Here is a 21,890-nt window from a genome sequence, read left to right as displayed (position 1 = left end):
TCATGTTTCCAGTTGATCTGGCCATACAGCAAGTGAACGTTATATTTGGCTTATAAAAGGAAACATTATTAAAACCGTTTACCTGCACATAATATATATATATTTTTTTGTCAGATTGACCCTCTGTGTATGAAAATGAAACTGTGTGTGAGTGTGTGCGTTTATTTTTGGACTAAACATGTAAACAAAATGTAAACTTGCAGGTTTCTGAACGCTAGCGTACTCATACTTTACATCTTTGAACGGGACGAAGCAACAGACACACACACACACACACACACACACACACAAACCACACACAACCACACACAAATATGCAACAGGCAACATGTTGGTACACATACACAGACATGGATGCACAGACACAAAAAGTGCAGATCGACACATGCTCTCTCACACACACACACACACACACACACACACAAATACACACGCACACACACACAAATACACACACACACACACAAATACACACAGCGAGGGGTCACAGCCACAGCAAATCATTGTAGGAAGGGGGAAGCGTGTATGTATGTTCATGTGTACGATTTGTATCCAGTGTGTTATTGTATCTGTTGGTACGGCAGTAAAACCTTGTCTAAGTGGCATGCAGGCATGCGGTGTGTGTGTGTGTGTGTTTGCAGGTCCATCATTTGTGCCAGTATACTACAGTACTGTAACTGTGAAGGTGTGTCTGTGTCTCATAGTGCTCTGGGAATGATGGTGAAGGGCAGGATGGGGCTGCTGGCCTCCAGCTCCAAGGCGGTTAGGAAACACTCGGTGGCAGCGGCAGCGTTTCCCTGAGCCTGCAAGACTTCACCCAGGCTATTCCACACATCATGAGCCGTACTGAGGACGAGAAGAGAGGAGAGGAGGTGAGGAGGAGGGGAGAGGAGAGGCAGATAGAGAAGAGGAGGGGAGAACAAAGGAGAAGGAAACAAGGACAGAAGAGGGGTGAGATGGCAGGAGAGAAAGAAAAGAGGAAAAAGAGGAGAGGAGGAAATGTGAAGAGATAGATATAAGAGAAGGGAAATCAAGAGGAAAATAGGAGAGGAAACAGGAGAGAGGAGGTGTATAAAATAGAAAAGGGAAGCGATGAAAGAATGTAAAGACAAAAGTAAAAAGAAAGGAAGGAGTAAAGAGGAAAAGAAATAGAAAAGAGGAGAGGAAACAAGAGAGAAGAGGAAACAGGAGAGGAGAGGTGGAGTAGAGGAAAAGGGAGGTGATGAGAGAAAAAAGAAAGCAATGAAAGAGGAGAAGAAAAAGAGGAAGGAAACGAGGGAAATATGAGAAAGAGAACAAATATTGCAGTGAGTGTCCTAAAATTAAAAAAACCCAAGAACAATGCAGTGACACACAAACCTACCTGTTGACCTGCACAGCGTCCCTCAGGACCTTCTCAGACAGACTGTAGCGCTGCAGCTGGTGAAGGATCAGACCCTGTGGTGAATAAAGAAGACATCATCAGGTTTATTAGTGTTGGAACGTGGTGTGATGAGTGTGGACTGCTCTGCCGTTTAACTGAGTTTAGGGCGTCGTTCATGCCGGAGGTGAGTTTAGAGACACTTTTATGAGGAGTACTGACAGAAACTGTGAAATCTCTTCACTTGTAACATTACGGCTTTTATTGTTCTTTAAAGTGCAATGACACTTTATTGGAGAAAGTGAATCACATGACATGTCACCACGCAGTGAGCCACATTATGTTCTTTATAACAGGGCCAAAGGTGTTCATATATAATGATGGAGCGGCAAATAAACTGTCCTAAATGACTCCTGTCTGAACTGCTTATCTAGTCTGGGAAGGTGGAGCAGTGGGAGAGGATTGGAAAAGATGTAAAGAAGAAGAAGACAAAGAAAACAAAAGAGAAGGACTTAACATGCTTTTTTAAAAACAAAAAACTGAAGTGCGAATATGAGTGAGTCAAATTAATTTTAAAAATGTGATGTTCAAGTTCAGCTTTGTCCAAAAGCAACATATATTCACATTAAACAAAAGTATTGCTGTGATTTACATCTTAAATCGCACTTATTAAGAACTCTAAATATACAGGTTATGTTAGAGATTTATGAATTCTGTTGTGGACACAAAGGTCTGAAAATCTTTTCAGTTTTTTTGGACATTCAGAGACGTGAAGAGGTGTGAATAATAAAATTTAATAACGTCTGAATCGATCTGCTTCACTTTCAGGCTGTCTGCCACGCACTTGTGGTTTACTTGAGGAGAACAGAGTCATAGTTAAAGGACAGGGTCACAGTTTTTTTGTTGTGTTTACTGGATCTAGAATATGTGGTGTCATTCATTCATTCTGGGGTGACTGGGGTCAGAGCTGATGTAAACTGGCTCTCTGAGTCTTTTCTAGTCCACACTAACTAATTCGGGATGGCCCTTGATGTGGTGTAACCTCCAGATGAATGTGCAAACCAGAGGCGGCGACTACAGTGCTCCAAATTGGACAGCGAGAACAAAAGACAGTGTTCCCTTTCTTCATGGAAGGTCTAATGGGGCTGTCTCAGAGGACTACAGCTAATTACATAAAACACACACAGACCCTCGGGCTGTGCGGACACTGCAGAGGACAAGATTTGCTACGTCCTCAAGAGACGAAACACAAGGACAGAGCGGAGAGTGTGTTTTGTGTATTACCAGTCTCTGCATGGTCTTGACATGCGTCGGGTTGATGGACAGCGCCTCTTCATACCAGCGTTTGGCCTCGTCCATGTTGCCCCTCAGCTCGGCTATCTGCCCCCTCATGTACAGCACGTTATGGGATGTGGGGAAGAGGTTGGCGGCCTCCTGCGTGCAGGCTGAGGCCTCGGCGGGCTTCGACATGCCGGTGTACACCTCAGCTGTCAGAGAAGCATAAACAGATCTTGATTTCAAACATCAGCCTGGTATAATTACTGTAAACAAACGAGATAATGAACGATGTAACCGGCAGAGTCGATCTTATAAGATTACGACTGCACTTCCCATAAATGTTGTTGTGGTGAGGGCGCAGCCCAACCACAAGTAACATTTTTAAACCTTGATCTCATATTTGAACAGAAGTCTGCACATTTGCAGCTCACGAGCTTAAGTAAAATGATTATAACGAGAAAGCATAACTCAATTCTTCGGCCTCAGATTGCATCAATAAGAAAAACATTTGCAGTATCACGGTTACCTAATGCATTCATTGTGTGTGTGTGTGGCTGCTATGAAGACTGAAAGACACAAACAAAGAGCGAGGCAGACGGAGGAAATGAGTTTGAACGGTCTGCCCGTCTGTCCTGTGATTGGATGATTATATTAGCTGTGTCGCCAAGCTGGAAATGACCACCTCTGACAGGAAGCAGCCGGAGAGATAAAGGGAAAAAAAAAATCTGTGTGTGTGTGTGTGCGTGCGCTGCCTGCATATGTAGCCCTTCATTCTGGTTGTGTCTACAAGTTGTATCTGCTGCTGATGTGGAAATGAGAAGGAGGCGCACTCCAAAGGAAATCTAATCTGCTGCAATCGCAAAGATCATCAAACTTGCCGGTACACTCACCAGAACTTCTGTTTGTTTGATGAAATCTGTGCCAGGAGGAAAATCATGAGGGGAAATCTAAAGTTGAAGAGGATGATGATGATAAACTCATCGTTGTTATTTAGTTTGGAGTATTTATGGACTGCAAAAAAACACTGGAAATGTAACTAACTTCAGCTCTTTGGGCAGACGTGCAGTAGGTGATGAAATTGTTTCCACACATTTCCAGCTATCCTGCTGATGTATTTAATTTGAGACAGTCAACACATGTCAACGCACACCGTCTAATAACCTTTATTTAACGCCTTTTGGATTACTGCGTCTTAAAAATATCTTCTATATCTGTCATCTTAATACTCTGCCAGTGTTGTAGTGATCGAGACCGGTCCACTTTTTGAAGGTCTCGGTCTCGTCTCGGAATTGTCTTACTCTGTCTTGTTTCGAGGACTCAGGATTTTATTTCAAGATCGGTCAAGACCACAACTGTGGCGATATCACCAGTGTTTCCCATTAATCACCCAATAATGCCTAACTTGACGATGAAAGCAGCTGAGAAACTGTTCAAAAAGTTGTTCTAGAGTCTGTAGTCATAGAGCAAACATCTATAGAGCAAAACTAAAGAGAGGACAGGTTCAAAGTATTTTATGAAGCAGGTCACTGAAGAAAAGAAATGAATAAGAACTAATTAGTTTGGGGACAGTGAACGCTGTGACCTGTGGCTCAGGCACCTTTTATATTAACCATCAAGTATTCAGCCAAGCTGAAGAGTACATAATATTTTTTTATATTTGAAATTGTATGCAAGAAAATCTGTGGGACTTACTGTGAAGACTGAGGTAGCTACATGTTAGGTACCTAATACTGTCTGATCTTGGTCTCGACTACAACACTGTATTCTGCATACTGTGAACTTTTGCACATATAATTTTACTTAACATTTGCTCTGCACCAAAACACAGCAGACACGACTCTTTTATACCTTGTGACACTGTTAAATAAAGCTTCATCATACATCACAGGTGACCAGTACATTATTACATCACCATTACACGTGTTGACACGTGTCATGTCTTTGTTTTTTCATGCCTGAATATGTGAAAGTGTCAAAAGTCATAAATGTCCTTCCTTCTAGTCTTCTGACCACTCAAAGCACTTTTACACTACATATCACATTCACCTGATCATACACTGATGCTGTTGGCATCGGAAATTTGGGGTATCTTGCCTGGCAGAATGAAGAATTGGGGATCTGTGCCAGGTTTAACTTATTTAAAAAAGTTTAACAGGGGTTAACATATTCTGTATTTCATTTATTTATTACATTATTCAGGATTTTATGACCCTTTAAATTTATCTTGGGACTCTTTGGGGTTGGAGCCATAGATTTAAGTCGTCATATGCTGATGATACTAATGGCTAACATTAAGAAGAGTCAACAAGTCATCACGGGACTGACAGCATACTCACAACCCTGCTGATTGATGTGTCTACACACATGACACACATGACCAGAGGCCTGTTCAGGAGAGCTAAATGCTGTACTAGTATGTATTCAGTTTAGTGATCTAATCTTTTGATTAAGTTTAACAAGGTAGAGATATTGTAAAAATGTTATCTGAATGAACTGCATTTTTAAAATATCAGCCCGCTTGCCTTTGTCTGCTGCATTCACATGTGTGTACTGTGTATGTACATGTGCATACCTGCATGCAGCCAGATCTGAGCCAGCGTCATCCAGGGGTGCAGGGGTCCCTGTTTGGGGGCGCTGCTCTGCAGGGAGGAGGCCACCTCAGACAGAGCCTGCTCCACACGACTGGCTGCTATAGATGTAGCATGAACCGAGCCTGGAGGAAGAGAATGAAACCATTACACAAGCCGTCTCCGACAGGTACTAAACTACTACAGCACCGGCGTTAGGCATTTGCTACAATGCAGGGTTTTAAAACCAAACACAACAGCAGGTTTCACCGAGGAACAGTGAATCTGTGTGTTTGGTTGCACCGTTTCACACAGTTTGCTGTTCCTGCACTAAAGCCTTTAATCAGTCCACACCATTCCACACGCAGCCACACACACACACGCACACACAGTGTTATGGCCCTGGATTAACCAGGTTAAAATGAATTAAATTCTGCACCACCATGCATAAACACTGCAACAATCTGCTGATTAGTAACTGAAAGAAGTGCGTCTCTGGATTTGTCTCCTCATTTAAATTCATCAGATCAGATTATTACAGGGACGCAAAATGGCCACCACGTGGGACTGCAGCTGCACACTGCAGACCTGTGAAAGCAAAACATAATAAGACGTCTGAGCTGTCAACTCCTGTGATATTTTCCACATATTATCATATTTTTCTAATGTTACATTAAACATACTTTAGATGTGCCCAGATGTTATGCTTCAGGTGACTTAAATGATTTGTTTTATGTGTGCAACTTCGATTTTTATTGATTTGTGGGACTTCTTTTACTGTTTTAACATTATCAGTTGTTTTCTCATGCTCACTGCCCTCATTAAATATTGTAAAATATAGATACTGCTATGATTATGTCATGAATTTCTTCAAATAACGGCTGATCTGAAGCCCGACAGTGCTCGACCTACAAGTTGTAGACAACGTTTTCACTTTTGGGTTGCTGTTGTTTTATCGAATTGTTGTGTCAGTCGCAGCCAAAGGGATTAGATAACATAAATACGTGCCTTTTATACCCTCAACATGGACTAAATTAAAAATAAGCGATGGTCACAGGTCGCTGGAATAAAATATCCCATCTCGTTTTCTTCTCTCTCTCCCTCCCTCAAAAAAATGAAGGCATCTCAAAAGTTCAGTAGCCTGGTTTGAAGCAGCAGCATTCAAAACATGTTACAGTGTGTTAAAATAAACTGTGTTGTTCCCTCAAATGACTTAAAAATAATCTAAATCACTTTTACTGAGCGGTGTGTCGAGTAAATCTGTCTGCCAGCTTACTCAAAGGTTAAAGAAAACTCTACTGTTTTCTCTTCATTCATCATTCATTCATTCATTCCTTTTCCTGAAAACACATGTTATCATGAAGAGCAATGCCTACATCTCATATAGGCAGTGAGACGCGTGGCCTTCCTTGACAGTCAAACAGCTGGAGGAAGAGTTAAAGAAGTCATACTGTGTATTTCCATATGGATTGCTTTCACTTAAACCATTTTGTGCCCCTCGTATTTGACTCAATCGATCAACTGGGTATTTGTAAAATAAATAATCAAATACATAAAGCAAAAATCGTGTTTTAAATATGTAGAATATCACTAATGGGTTACTGAGGTGTGGTTTGTGCCTTAAATATGGACAGTTCACACAGCAACACATGCACCAAAGCTGCTCGCTGAATTAAAGGAATACACTGACTTACAGGATTTCCCTCTGTGCTTCCAGCGTAATGTACGTTTGAACAGTAGCAAGATGATAAACAGTTAATTTTATATCCATAAAGTGTGTACAGAGTGCTCAGGTGTGGCAGCAAACCAGCTAAATCTTGATAACAGATGCACAGAGGTGAAAATAATGCATATTATTATCAACAACAGAGTATGTCATTATTTATTCCCTCATACAACCTTTCCACAGCAGCCCTTCGATCATGACAAATTAATTATGACACTTTGGTAAAAATTACTGCAAACAATTCTGTCTCATGCCGGCGGCGCTGTTAGTTTTTGTCAATATTACAGCCACATTTCTCAGATGAATCCGCTGCTTCTCCCTCTCCTTTGTGACGTCGCTCTGTACCATTTGCTCTACTGAAAAGTATAAACACGTCAGATGTGGCATATTCATCTGCCTTTTACAACTCAATGTGCTGGAAAACAGCGTCTTCTTTGTGTGTTGTGCTGTAAACCATTACAAAATATCTTCATCGAAGCCCTGAATACCCTAACGTTGCACTGAAAGTCTACACACAACTCGGTTTTTGGAGATATACTCATTCAAGTCGTTGTATTCCTTTAATTGTTTTGTATTTCATATACTGTACCACCAACGGGATAAAAGTTCAGTACAATTCTCCTGGAAACGGGCTGCAGACATCACGTTAAAGCCATATATGGGATATATGTGCATATTTCATATATCAAAACCTCGTCAGGAAAAGGAAGGTCAACGGGGACCAAAGGGATGGACAATGGATGAAAAAAAAGAAGGTCAGATGAAGGTTAGATGGCTACTTACAAACAGAAAACATGGAGGAAAAACCAAGAGTGTTAGCGTCCTGAAGGCCGCCTTGAAAAAACGGAGGGATGGGGGGAAAAAACAGAAAAGACGACTGTTAATGATTGAAAGAGAGAAAGAGACAGAGAAGAAATATCCAAATATCTACGACAGGAAAAGAACGATGGTCCCAAAAGGAAGACCTTTTCTCGCGTGAGACATGCTGCTCCCATTCATGTAGAGCAATCTGCAGCAGTAACGTCCACAAAGTTTAACGAACTAACAGCAGCACAAAAGAGGCTCAAGGTTCTTTGCGTTGACATAATGTTAGGTTTTAGGTATATTTATTTAGCATTCGAGGAGATTTAAATTAGAGATCATCACATGTAGCTTATTAACTGACTAACGTGTTCTCTCAACAGTAACAAAAGAACCTTGTTAGATCTTCAGTAATTGCAATCACTGTGATGGAGCTTTAAATAATTCAGTAACTCTTCTCAGGCTGAGAAAAACCACGGTCAGGAGAAACAGAACATTAACAGTGTTTTACTCATGCAGCTAAATAATTTATCTAAATGATGACCATTGTTTCCCGGTGCAAACATCATTAGTAAAAGAGATGGCAACAAGGAGAGACAACATAAGGTTGGAACTGGGAAACGAGACAAATTAATATTGGCTCAGATGAAAAATCTTCATGGAAACAAAAAGGATGGAGAGAGAGAGAGAGAGTGGAGGGTGAAAAACAGTGACAAAAACAAGAGACAAGTGGACGAGTAGGAGCAGAAAATGTGGAGAGATTGTAGAGCTGTAATGTGTATAAACAGTTTTCTGTAATATCTCTGTAAGATCTCTAAATCCTTGCATCAACTGTGAGTGTGTTAAGCCTGAGTGAGTCGCAAAAAAACGCAAAGCAACTGCAGCAAGTCGATCGAGGCTCCACTGCACTCTAATCCACACCCAAAGTGTCCGTTTTACACATTAACATGCACAGATTTACCCATTTCACCCTGAGAGTTAGTCAGTTTAGTTTGACACTCCTTGTCCATGCTTGTGAGGTTAAATTAAATTCGAGATTCATCTCGTCAACAATCTCGGGGAGTGGTCATAAAAAGGAGCATACCAAGTTTTTGGGTCATCAGCTTATTGATCGTCTTACTCGATGAGTCAGTGATGAGAAGATCCACACAATGACAAACTGAATGACAATGGCAGTGTCCAAAATAAGAAACCGAGAACTGGAAAAAATTCTGCTTTGATACCGTGACGTATACTGCTGAGGTGCCATTGAGCAAGGTACTGAACTTCACCATCCCTACACATTTGCATGCATTTGTGTGTGTGGGGTTGTATTTCAGGTTAAAGTATCTATTCTATTCATCCTCTAAACAGCTGACCACAGTCCCTAACTAAAACAATCTTTACTGAAGTTTGAGTAATGTTTGCTAAAAAACCACAAACACTGAACTATATATTTTTAAAGATGCATGTCAGCTGTGAGACCTTAAATAGACAGGCCTTTACTTTTCTAAATCGTGTAATATTTCTTGTCTTTTCTTTTTAAAACATGTCGGGTGATGAGGGAGAATGAATCTAAACAAGGCTGCAACATAACAAAATGTGTAAAAAGTGAAGGGCACTGAATACACCGCATTTATAAAATCAGATTTAATATCATGCATGTGCCGTTTTCTTGTACTTCTCTATTCTGGTGGCATCGTTGTCTGTCTGGTACACCTTGAAGGGGCACCTTGACATGCTTGGACGTGGTATTTTCAAGTAGTGCTGTATTTATTTTCAACTCACTGTACCACACAAGTCCTGACAAAGAAATTGGAGTAAAAAACGATAAAGTTCAAAACGATAAACTGAACTAGTGCTGTTTTTTTTCATTTATCATTCATGATGATTCATGAATCTTCTTATCACTAAACGCACTAAACATTCATCAACGAGCCAATCTCCCAAAAACTCTGTTTTCGTTCAGGTCACTTTCCAACAACATGCTGCAGGCCGACGAGGACGTGAATTACAGTTGGAGGAGAGCTGGCGGAGAGTGACGTGGTTGCAAAAGGAGTGAGATCTGGCCTTGATGGACGCAGGAGGAGGAGGAGGAGGAGGAGGCGGAAGAGGAAGAGGAGGAGGAGGAGGAGGGAGAGGAGGGAGGAAGGATGGGTTTTTGGGTGGAGGGAGAGGAGGAGGCTGGAGGATGAAGATGGGGGAAGAAGGGGAGGAGAGTGGAAACGGCAGCTGGGAGGAGAGGGTGGAGATGGTGGATGGGGAGGTGGGGGAGACGAGTTCAGAACCAGAGTGAGAGGAGGAAGAACCTGAGACTAAAAAAAGGAAACAAAACAGAAATGAGTGAAATGAATTAAGGTATAAAACAAAGGAAATAAAAAAGGCAACAGGTTCTCGATCTGCTAACTGACTGATAATATACTGATAACTCAGATAAAGCTGCAACAAACCAAACAAATGGAAAGGAAGTTTAAAAAAGCAAAAGCAATATTACACCAAGAATCAATAAAATAAAGAGAGATACATCTGTAGATATAAAAACTTAAAATGGGACGCCATATCTTCCTTTTGATGCCCTTGCAAATTAAATCATCATTGACAAGAACAAAAAAGGCATTAGCGTTACTGTTAGACAAGAGGAATGAATTGTGTGCGTCTGTTTCCTGAAAAACACTGAGCACGACTTCACTGGGGAGGTCCTGAGTGTTTCGTGGGCAGGAGTGAAAAAAAGCTGTTCGTGTGCTTACCGGTCTCAGGGTCACTGAAATCGGGGAGAGTCATGGCGTTGAGCTGTCGTCTGTCTGCTATGGCTCTGTCCAACAGACTGCTGCCACGCCCAGAGTCACTGCACAAGCACACACAGACAAAACAAAGCTGAGCTCTGGTGTTTTTAAACTGAACTTTAAGGTTTAAACTTCAAATTAAAACCAGTTATCAGACATTTTCATTATATTTACTCATTTAGCTGACACCTTGATCCAAATAGGGAAACAAACAAGGTACAGGGTGACTAGGACTAGAAAAATCAAAGATATAAAATATATAAACATACAATCAAGTGACAGAACTAGAGGGCATAGATTTAGCATGTCTAGTTGTTGGTAGTGTTGGAGAGGAGGAACTCTCTGGAGAGCTGGAGACCTTTTAGAAACTGGTAGTGCATTCCACCTACGGGAACAACAGACGAGAAAAGTCTGGATTGCCTTGAGCAAATTGGTGGCAGAGCCAGGCGTTGTACATTGGAGAAACGCAACGGTTGGGAGGTAACATATGCCTGTATAAAGGCATCCAAGTAGGTGGGTGCAGAACCAGAGACAACTGTTTCAGGCAAGCATTAGGGATTTGAATTGAATGCGGGCTGCTAAAGGTAGCCAGCGAAGCTCGATGAGCAGCGGGGTAGGTAACGTGCCCTGCTGGGTTGATTCGTCAGGAGGGCATTACAGTAAATCGAGTCGTGAGATGAACTCGGCCCGTATCAGGAGTTGTGTAGCATGTTGAGTCAGGTAAAGCCTTTTTTTTCTCTTATGTTGTAGCAAGTGGCACAACCAAGGCAACTTTAGCCTTAGAGAAGGAGAATTAGAAAGGGTTATCAATCAGGACTCCAAACTTACATTAGGGTTAGGTAGTTAGATTACATTTACAAATAATTAGAAGTTAAGTTTAATTTTTCCTTTGGCTTCCTGTTTACAGAGTAATTGGTTTTGATGGGATGGAACTACAAATGCTTCCTAGGAACTTATTTACACATCAAGTCTTTACTGGCTGTGACACTCCTTCACCTGATTTAGTTCAACACTACTTTGAATGAATGAAACATAAACAAACATCAGGATTAGTATTTGTATTTGGTGTGTGTGTGTGTGTGTGTGTGTGTGTGTGTGTGTGTGTATACCTGGGGTTGGTAAGGTTGTAAAAGCTCTTCCAGATCTGCAGCATGTGTTTGCAGGTAAGCAGAGCTTCCTCTGGACCTCTACACATGGACTCCAACTTCACCTTGGTGTACAGCAGACTGCAACACACGATAGGACGTTCAGTTCACTTTGTGTGTGCGCTTTAAAATGAAATGTTATGGCTGTGTGTATGTGTGTGTGTGTGTGTGTGAGTCTTACTTGAAGTTCTCGGGGTACTCGGACAGAGCCATCTCTATAATATTGAGAGCGTCGTGGTAGTGTTTCTGAGCAGAGAGCAGCAAGGCCAGCAGATGAAGGGAGTGGACGTCGTCACCTTGAAGCTGTAACGCCTGTCGAACATAGCCTAGTGCCTCTGGGATCTACACACACACACACACATGTACAAACTACAGGTTTTTACTACAGTTGGGATGAAAAGCACCACGTAAAGTGACACATGTGTAATTGCCTTATGTTCACCGCCTTGAATCTGTGATTTTTCTACGTGCACGGTACGCCGTGTTACCTGTCTGGACACAGCAAGCTGCAGTGCCAAGTAGAAAGCTGCTAGATGGTCAGTAGGAGACAGACTCTGAGCTCTACGGAGAAAGAGGGGGATTTTGTGTGTTCAGACATTCAGAATGAAAAGATAAATAAGATTTCATTAAACTTTAAAGATCCCTTTGGGGGAAACTGGGTCGCTGCAGTAGCAAAGACAGCAAAGAACATGAAGAAATCAAACCAGAGGATATTTAAACATTTAGACACAATTAGAAACTTTAACACCACATCAATACGCACAATGGCTGAATATAAAACTATATTGCAGCATTACATCAATGTGCTAAATAATTCATATTAAGACCATTAAGACCTCCTTTCACCTTATTAATAGATCAAACCTACTGCACACTCTTAGTTTCTTTTCCAATGCAGCCCTCACTTTTAGAGCATATTTATGGACGACACTACACAAGTCATAAACTGTGCACATAGATACAGGTACATATAATAAATTCAAAGCAGTTTTCTAACATTTTGTGAGAGTGTAACACAGTTTGTGCTGTGACACAAGCGCTCGGAGGGAAATGTGGGTGTAAAAAAGAGAAAACAGAGAGCAGCATGGCTCAGTCCCAACCTCTGGAAGGCTCCCAAAGCTTTCCTCTGGTACTCCTCCTGTGTGCTCCGCAACGATGCTGCAGAGACGTGGAGAGACAAAGTCACGGGCGGAAAGAGAAAAGAGTGCAGTCAGGTATGTTATTAATAATAAAAAAGGTATACAACAGTCAGCGGAGACATACAATATTTAATATAGAAGAGTACTTGTAGTGACGTATGTGTGAAAACTCTATCTTACACACACAGACCTACCGTCAGTTGCTTTGAGGCTGTGAACCAGCCCGATGGCCAAGTATCCTTTGGCTCTGAACTCAGCTGCTTTCTCCCCCATGTCTATCACCATCTTTGCAAAGCACTCCCCCTCATCCAACTGGATTGGACAAAAAAAAAGGAGAGAAGAGGATTTGGGGTATATTAGATAATTTTATGTATACATAAAACAGTAGCTTAAGAAAAGTTGACCAAAAGTCTGTATGTATCAACATTAACACGATGGTCCTTACCCAGTGCAGAGGTCCGATACACAGCTTGACAGCCAGAAGTGGGATGGTGGGATCGTCAGGCTTCAGACGAATACACTCTTTCAGGACCTTAACAGCACGGGCTGATTTCCCAGCTGCCATAAGTGACAGGGCGAGCTGGTACCACAAATGAAACTCCTCAAAGGCGAACTTCATGGCTCTCTCCAAACACTGGAGACATTGGAAATAGGACACATTTCACCAGCGTTATCAGTGTGTCTGTGAGACACTGTGAAGTTAATTAGACATTGATAGTGATATTTTATGTGGGTGTACCATGGGTGTGAGCTTTAACACTTTTTACAGTCACTATGATTGTGACCACGCAGCCCACAGAGGGATTGCTCACCTCTGACAGCATTTCATACTGCCCTCTCCTGCCCAGAGCTATTGTCAGCAGGTCGTACACCACAGAGGCAGACTGCAGGCTGATGATGCGGTCATTGTTGTGTTCGGGAATCCTGCTCAGGACGGCGTCACGGTTAGCCTGAAACATACAAATAAAACACAGACGGAGATGTAGAGGTGGCGCAATGTCACAGTCACGGCAGAAAGGGGGTTTGAGATATTTCCCAGAGGGTGCTTGTGTCTTACCATGGACTCACTGATGAGCAGCAACAGCAAAGCTTCTTCTGTGTTCTCCTGAGGGCAAAACAGACTGAGAGAGACAGAAAAATGCACAAAGTCACAAAGATGGAGTTGGATGAGAGAGAGAAAAGTGGAGACAACGGCAGAGAGGGACTGGTGAAAAAGTACATTGGCAACAGTTTAACGTTGGGTGCCATGTTGGCGACTTTTCCACCATATTTCTATTTTAGCATCGGCAAAACGCGCGCCATCACTTACTTCTCTCCCGAGTACACTCGTGGGCGTCGGCTCAGGCTGTAGTTCTTGCTGTGAGTGTGTCCTTGCCTTGTGGGATCGTCCAATGGCGACACTGTGGGCGGGTCTTCCAGAGGAGACCAGTAACTCTGTTCGCACATTCCTCTGAGCAAGATCTCCGCAAGCTGTCTGGCTATGGTCTTCACACACAAACACACACAAACACACACACACACACAAATGTTTGGCAAAGACACTCTGATACCAACACAGCAGCAATCTGTTTACTTGGGGCTTACTGTGCTTCTAATATACTTAGAAAACAGTTATAATAATAATTTGATGCCTGTGCAGACTGTAGTATGGATTCCTTTGTCATCATTTTACAAAAGAAAAGTCTACATACGTGAAGTTTTTGTATCTACATCGATAGAAATCTGCATTTATTTTTAGGGTTTACAGCTTTTAACAGGATTTGTTTAAGCAACTTGGTCTTTTAAAGGAAGGAATAGTTTCATATTTTGGAAATAGACTTAGACAGATAGCTTATTTTTGCTGTGAGGAGATCACTACCACTGTAAATATGAATCTAGCACCAGCAGTCAGTTAGCTTAACTTAGGAAAGAAAAAAAAAAAGGGGGGCTAACAGCAAGTCTGGCTGCGTCAGAAAGTAACTAAATCTTCCTCCTACGACCACCACCACCGTTAAAGCTCACTAATTAACACACTGTATCTATAATAAAACCAAAGCAGAAAAATGACAAGTTGAGGGGGTTATGTGCCAGACTATGTCTTGGCTGGAAGAGGACCTCCTGAGGTTGCCAGGCAACCAGTTGGAGAGACCTAATCTAGCTCCCAGCGAGGAAGCGTATATCACAAAATGTCAAACCTGAAACATCAGACCAAATTTTTTTAAAAAGCCAACCCTCCCTAACCCGGCCCTCACCATGCGCAGGCTCTGGGTGGTTCTGTTCTCAACGGCCCGAAGAATCTCCCGAAACCGGCCCACACCTCGTGTCAGGTTGCTATGGCAATGTGGTGAGGACACAAGAAGAAAAAACACTTGTCAGAGACTGTAGCATGTGTATGTGTGAACGCAACACATCTCAAAGACAGACACGCGTGCATACTCCATACTACGTCATATCATAACGAGACATTTACAAGATGACGCAGCAAAAGTCTGTCTTAAGGTGATGCTGTAAAGCCAGTAAACTACACCCCAACATTAAAATTCACGTTTTAGGACTTTGATCTTTGTTCAAATCTGTTATATTTTCAATTATTCACACTGGCAGCTTCAAATAAAGACACGTTTTTTAAAGTAGTTGTGGTCAGAAATTATGTCAGGAGATGTTAGAAAGCTAAAATTTACTTTTCTAAGTTTGTATTAATTGTTTCTTGTGTGGTGTCGGACATCTTGAGTTAAGTTAAAACATTGGAAGGGATCCATTGCAAAAAACAAACAAACAAAAAAACAAACACTGAGCAGATTTCATCCAGTCCCCTAAAAAAGTTATTTCTTCCATCACAAATATTTAGGAGCTGCTGCACCATCTCTGCTGTACACATGAAACAACAACACTGTGGAACTTTCCGCTGCACTGTGTCCGTTACTTAACGTTCACACTTTTCTGCTTTCATCGAGCTGTCAAAATCTTTTTAACATGATAACTGCAAAGTAGGTGGGAAGTGACCACAGGGCGTTGTTCTTGGTTTCAGTTTGGGCAACTGACGCACTAAACCAGAAGAAAAGAGACATGTAGGTTCTGTTTCTCTTTTTCTTTACATTTATTTGAAGTTTGTTTGAAGTGACTGACAGGGATCCCTCCAGTCTCTCTCTCTGATTTGTTTTTGTCTCTTGTACCTCCGTTCCTGTATCGAAACCATCACGTGTTTCCCTCTCTTACCCGTTCTTGAAGTGGATGACATGGGCTCTCTGCAAGCCCGTCTCCAGAAAGTAGCCCAGCTCCAGGTCCTGGGCTGTCGGGCCGGGCTTTGGGCTGCGGTTCTGAATTCCTGCTGACAACGCCTGCAGAAACAGACATAAAAAGGGATACAATAAAAACAGGGAGAGACTGGCCTGAAACGCCTCTGTCACGTAGGTCACTGCGATTAATTTATGTTTGTAACAGCAGGGCACAAAGTTGGCATTCATGTTAAATGAGCAGTGTGGTTGTGGTGATTCCTCGGTGTACCAGCTATACGTTTCTGTTATTAACTGTTATTTCTCACTGATAGTTTGCCAACGCTCTGCTGCGAATTGGCAGCCAATAAATTTGCAATAAATCCTCATCATATTATTCAATTTCTAAATGAAATGTATTTTATTTATGCCTAATAAATGATAACTAAGCATGAAATTCGAGACAGATGATCACATTTCCGTCCTTTGCACTGGAGCCAAAACAGCATGTGTGAGTGGGACTGCATGAAAAATTTACTTTTATTCACTAATGGTAACATACTGCTTTATCAGCTGAATAACTGTTACTTGTGTTAGAGGTAGAGCTCTTTTCTTCTCTATTTTTTTTTATTACGTTCAAACACTCCCACTGCCAAATGAATTGGTCACTTCATCTGGAATTATATCGCCTTGTGAGAGGGGAGAGCTTCAACTTCCCGATCTAAGATGGTATTATGTGGCTGATCATATTACTTCAGCTCCCCAGGCTGGATAAAAATCAAGCAAGAGTCCATTACATTTCTATCTATAATTTTTGTATATAAAGACATTGAAGAAACACACAAATCCTTTTCTTACAAATACAATTTCAGTTTGGCATGCTGCACCTAAACGCAGGCCAGTATTGTCTCAGTTTACGACTATTTGGGGTAAAGCGCAGATGGGAGGAGGCGGAGAAAAGGTATTCAGAAAATGTTGGCTTTAGATGGAGTTTTGCTTTCTTTTGATCAATTATGAAACATTGAGACAGGCTAAACTTCTGGACCACGCCCAGGAGGGCTACTGCACTATGTTGGGCGCACCATCATTGAGAATGGGAATAAGGAAGCTTTCAGAGTGTATTGATGTGGACAGACTGACTTACATCGCTAAGGGCAAACAGAAATATTTTGTCCAGCTCTGGGAACCAACATAAATATCATTAAAGATAAAAATGTGGCTTTACATGAAAGGGAATTGTAAATAATGTCGGAAATATTGAGTTTTATTTGCATTCTCTCCTATAATGTTCAGTGTGTGTGTGTTATTATTTTGATACTTTTTGGGACTGTTTGATTTGTATCCTTCTCTTTGCCAGCTCAGTCCGTGCATCTTCTCAGGCATTCTCCAAATAAAGAGGAAGAGTTTTATTTGCCAGTTGGCTGTGACGGGCTGTAATGCATTAGTCGAACGTGCACACTGTCAGCAGATTATTCATCATACGCCCACGGGGATGGCAGAGCATTTGGGAGTCCGGGAGCTAACAAGCTATTTGGTGAGAGTTTCTGTGACACAGCATGAGAGTTATCAAACAAGAATGCCAATTTCACAGCCCTAGAAAAAAACTACAGCAAATATGTACCTTCTCGGCCTCCTGCAGGTAGAGCAGAGCAATGTCTCCAGACTTTTCATAGCAGGTGATGATGTCCTGCTCCCGGTCTGTTGTGCTCCGATTGGACGATGGAGACCCGGTGTTCTTATTGGACAGAGATGGGGAGGCAGCTGGGACCTTCTCTAGACACAGTCCTGATGGGAGAGAGTGCCACGAGTCACATATCAGTGTCTGGTATTCACGTTAACCTCTCAAACCATTTCTATATATGATTTTATATTTTTTAGTAGAGCAGTTTAGTGAACTGAATCTGCTCTGTGCCTCAAAATGTATGAAAAATAATGCCGAGTCACCATATTCATATCTTATAAATCATAAATGAGGTACTATGGTTACTTGAGTTCGCTGTCCAAGCAAATTATATTCAGCTACACGCATTAATTAAATAAGACCAGAATGACATTTAAAACCGAATGTCTATTACTAAAGGTTAAACCAAAGAAGAAGTGATGTGTGTGTGTGTGTGTGTGTGTGTCTATTCATACTACAGTTTTCTGACACTGTACTGCCACCATGTGGAGCAAGGCAAGAGTGCAGATGTTAGAGCAGACTGGACTGACGCAACACGGAGAGCAGTCAAGTTAACAAGAACAAATGAATGGATCTCAATACTAGACCAATAGCCTGTGACCCCTTCACCAGTTCACTGCAGGCTGGGGGCTCCCCATAAGAGCGTCAGTTTTGGAGATGCACTGGTCTAGAAGTCTAGTCGTCACAGTTTAGTTTGGCCCTTGTCAAAGTCACACTTTTCACACATTTTTCCTGTTTCCTCCACTTCAACCTTGAGGACAAAATGTTCATTTGCCATGCACTGACAGGAGTAGCGATAACGAGATAATCAGCGTTATTCACTTCACCTGTCAGTGCTCATTATGTTATGGCTGATTGGTGTGTATTCACTGGCATAGGACAGACCACAAACTTCTATTTATGAGCCTGTATGAGTCCAAGGGACTGAGAACAAACAATAATTAGAAAACTGTAACAAAATAATAGAATTATTTTGATTTTGCTATCCCGTATCAAGCTATAACAAAACTAGTATCAGTCAGTGAGTGTCAGTTAATTACCCACAATGGAAACCAAGGTGTGAGTTTCGGCTTCTATCATTCATATCTCACACTGCACACATAAAAGCCTTGTGCGCCACGGTAATAGTAGCCATATATACTAATGCTGAGTACTAACACCACACTGTGAAAATACTCCACTACAGGTAAAAGTCCCACATTCAAAACATGACTTAAGTATAAGCAACATCTGATGTTTGTGGATTAATATTACTGCTGCAGAGTGAGGACACACCTGCTGCCTCGCAGCTGGTGCACATGCAGTAATGCGAAAGTTGCATTTTTTAGTTTATACTGTGTACTGCTGGGTAGTATCAGCTGTGTGATGATGCGTTTTCCAACTAAACCCAGGTTTTTCAAAATAGTTAGTTTGAAATAATAAACTCATATAAAGAACACAACAAAATCACAAAATTTGTAGATATGTTGTTTTCACTGAACAGGCTATGAATATTGTAATCTGATCAGCAACTAGTAACTAAAGCTGTCAGACAAAAGTAGTAGAGTAAAAAGTACAATATCTGTCTCTTGGATGTGGCCGAGTACAAGTATAAAGTTGCATAAAATTACCTTGAACTTGTACTTAAGTACAGTACTCCCATCACTGCTGGGTGTGTGTTATTACCTTTAGTAGCGTACGCCTCTGCTATCATGGACAGCCTGTACACAGGAGCGCCCACCAGCTGCATATCATCCATGTTCACCCTGCTGTAGTGACCTGTTAATACATCGATTATGTCAATTAATAAATCGACTGATACACACAATAAAGAAAGTCATACTAAGCCTGGTTAAATCAACCAAACCAGAGGAGTGTGTGGGTTACCTAAAGCGTCTCTGTATTCTCCCTCCACATAGCACAGTTTGGCCATCAACACGCTGGCTTCCTGAATGTAATCAGCCTGAATGACAAAAGAAATTTAAACAATCAAAATATTAAAAAGAGAAAACCTGTGGCAGAAATCAAATTTGTTAAAATTAATTAGAAACAAACTGTAAACAGTGACTACACAGGACCATGCTAAGACATCCAGACAATTAGTCTACCGTCTGTCCATCCATAGTTACCTTGAGGTTTCCTCTGTCCAGAGCAGCAGTGAGGTGTTTCCTGACCTCCACCAGTTTAGGTCGTGGACCCCTGGGACTGGCTCCCTGTTTTATGGGGTTCTCCTTCAAGTACGTCTGAAGCTTGCATTCCCCCAGCAACAGCTCCCCTAGGTCATCTACGTGCACACACACACACACACACACACACACACACACACACAATACAAAAACAAAGAAAGAAATTTTAAAGAAGCTTGGGCCAAATAAGTCTGAGTCTAATTTGAATTTAATTTGAGGGCAATAAATAGTTCACTGTATAAGGTTGAAATGTCCCCCTAATATTAATTGGTAAAGGTCTAAATAAGATGAATCTTCTACAACACAGTGTGTCTGTGTAAGGAGAAACACTGCTGTGCTTACACACACATACCAGCCAGAATTATGTACAGCCTTAACAAGTCTCTTAATCGTGTGTGTGTGTGTGTGTGTGTGTGTGTGTGTGTGTGTGTGTTTAGAGGTTTAAAATGAACTATAATCCTTTTACTGATCCCCGTCAGTGACCACAGCTCACAGCTCTCATGTGTCAAATTATATTGCATAGGCATTTTTTTTTTTAGATTTAGGCTCAGGTAGTTTTTAAACTTTCTATGGCTTATACAGGCTACAATTATGTATTATTAATACTTTTTAATTTAAGATTCCAGGCACGAAATAAGAGACATCAATCACTATCTGGTTACTATGATGTATTGTATCGCCACGAGTGATATGTTAATATATAACTTTGTTTATTGGCACAGCTGGAGGCAGACAGGAAAGTGGGGAGAAGGTTTATTGGCACAGCTGGAGGCAGACAGGAAAGTGGGGAGAAGAGGGATGACATGCAGCAAATATTTTATACTATATCATATATATATTTTTAAATAAAATAGGTATATTGCTTTGTCAAAAGGGCACATATAAAAGTGTGATTTATGTTTGAAAATACAACATATTGATTTAGATTAAGATGGGGAGTGAGTACATCCAGTATCCAAGCACCTCGTTAGAAGATGTGATTAGTTCTTTAGTTATGACAATAGGCGGATTTAAATGGCATGGCAAGGTGTGAAATGGTATTTAAATGTGATTCTTTTAAGGCATGTAATAAACAAGTGTGGTTCAAGTGTGACTGTTGTTAGATTACAGAGAGGAAGTGGTCCCTGCTGTGTTTGTTTCATGATGTGCTGCCAGGAGTTTGACAGCTGGCATGTTAGCAATCACACATCGCACCAACAAGCAAGTTTCAGTCCGAAGCCGTCAATGAAAAATCAGTTTATTTATAAAGTGGTTAGAACATCACACAAGTCAAACAGAGACATGTTAAACCTGCAGACTGGAGCTCCGCCTGACAGGAGCTGAGTGAGCCCGGAGGGGCACAACTGTCAGACCACAGGAGCTCAATGTTAAAATATCTGACAATATAACGTTATGAATCTCAGCGTGGACTCAACACTTTGCTCTTAAGTGGTAAAATCCCCTGTGGAAAAAACACACGTCTCTTTCTTGACCTTTGCTAGCTAACCGGCTTCACCCAGAGAGCACAGCGCTGGAGAACTCCAAACATCGGCTGCGGCTGTCAGGAAACACCGAGGCCTGTCAGCAGGGAGCAGGCCTGACAGGCTGAATGAACGAACCAGAAGGGGAAGCTCGCACATTTCTTACCGTTTGATATTAGTTTGGCAGACAGCTGTCGCACCAGCTCCGGTATCTTGTCCCACTGACTCTCTGAGCGGCACCTCTCTATCTCGGTCTCCAGTCGTGAGCCGGACTTCCTCGCTGTCATTTTGGTGAGTGGGCTCGGACCGGACCAAAACACCACAAGCCGATCCCTCCCGGTGTTACGAGTGCCAAGGTAACGCGGACGATGTATGGACCTTCCGCTCAGTGCTTTCGAAATAAGAGCATAGATTGTTGGTTGGTTAGTTAGTTAGATAGATAGATAGATAGATAGATAGATAGATAGATAGATAGATAGATAGATAGATAGATAGATAGATAGATAGATAACTAATTATATTCGACAAACATTTTTTCGCAAGAAGCACACTCTTTGTTCTTACGTATGCGTTTTTATTTTGCTTGTTTTTCTTTGTTGTTTTTCTTTTGCATTG

The 21,890-nt window shown here is 41.6% G+C and overlaps 1 protein-coding gene across 2 annotated transcripts; it reads right to left on the bottom strand.

Annotated features, from left to right (window-relative positions):
* Window positions 1–433: 433 nt before the first annotated feature.
* Window positions 434–21,647, bottom strand: ttc7b (tetratricopeptide repeat domain 7B). Of its 2 annotated transcripts, XM_027274882.1 has the most exons (21): window positions 21,442–21,645; window positions 19,759–19,913; window positions 19,517–19,592; window positions 19,316–19,408; window positions 17,591–17,754; window positions 15,974–16,095; window positions 15,010–15,088; window positions 14,088–14,263; window positions 13,836–13,899; window positions 13,591–13,728; window positions 13,224–13,412; window positions 12,973–13,090; window positions 12,740–12,797; window positions 12,128–12,200; window positions 11,821–11,981; window positions 11,604–11,720; window positions 10,459–10,556; window positions 5,211–5,351; window positions 2,645–2,847; window positions 1,364–1,437; window positions 434–846 (listed from the first exon to the last, which is right to left on the bottom strand). In XM_027274882.1, exons 1-21 carry the CDS (start codon window positions 21,560–21,562, stop codon window positions 699–701), a joined length of 2,568 nt encoding a protein of 855 aa, XP_027130683.1. In that variant the 5' UTR covers window positions 21,563–21,645; the 3' UTR covers window positions 434–698. The 2 variants fall into 2 exon arrangements, with proteins under 2 accessions (XP_027130683.1, XP_027130685.1); XM_027274884.1 differs by lacking the exons at window positions 434–846; window positions 1,364–1,437; window positions 2,645–2,847; window positions 5,211–5,351 and adding exons at window positions 6,976–7,765; window positions 9,727–10,026 and having other exon boundaries at window positions 21,442–21,647.
* Window positions 21,648–21,890: the final 243 nt, after the last annotated feature.

Source organism: Larimichthys crocea, chromosome XXIV (assembly GCF_000972845.2).
Source record: "Larimichthys crocea isolate SSNF chromosome XXIV, L_crocea_2.0, whole genome shotgun sequence".
Lineage (NCBI taxonomy): Eukaryota > Metazoa > Chordata > Actinopteri > Sciaenidae > Larimichthys > Larimichthys crocea.
Note: the sequence above shows the minus strand (reverse complement) of the source record. Positions and strands in the feature narration are given on the sequence as shown.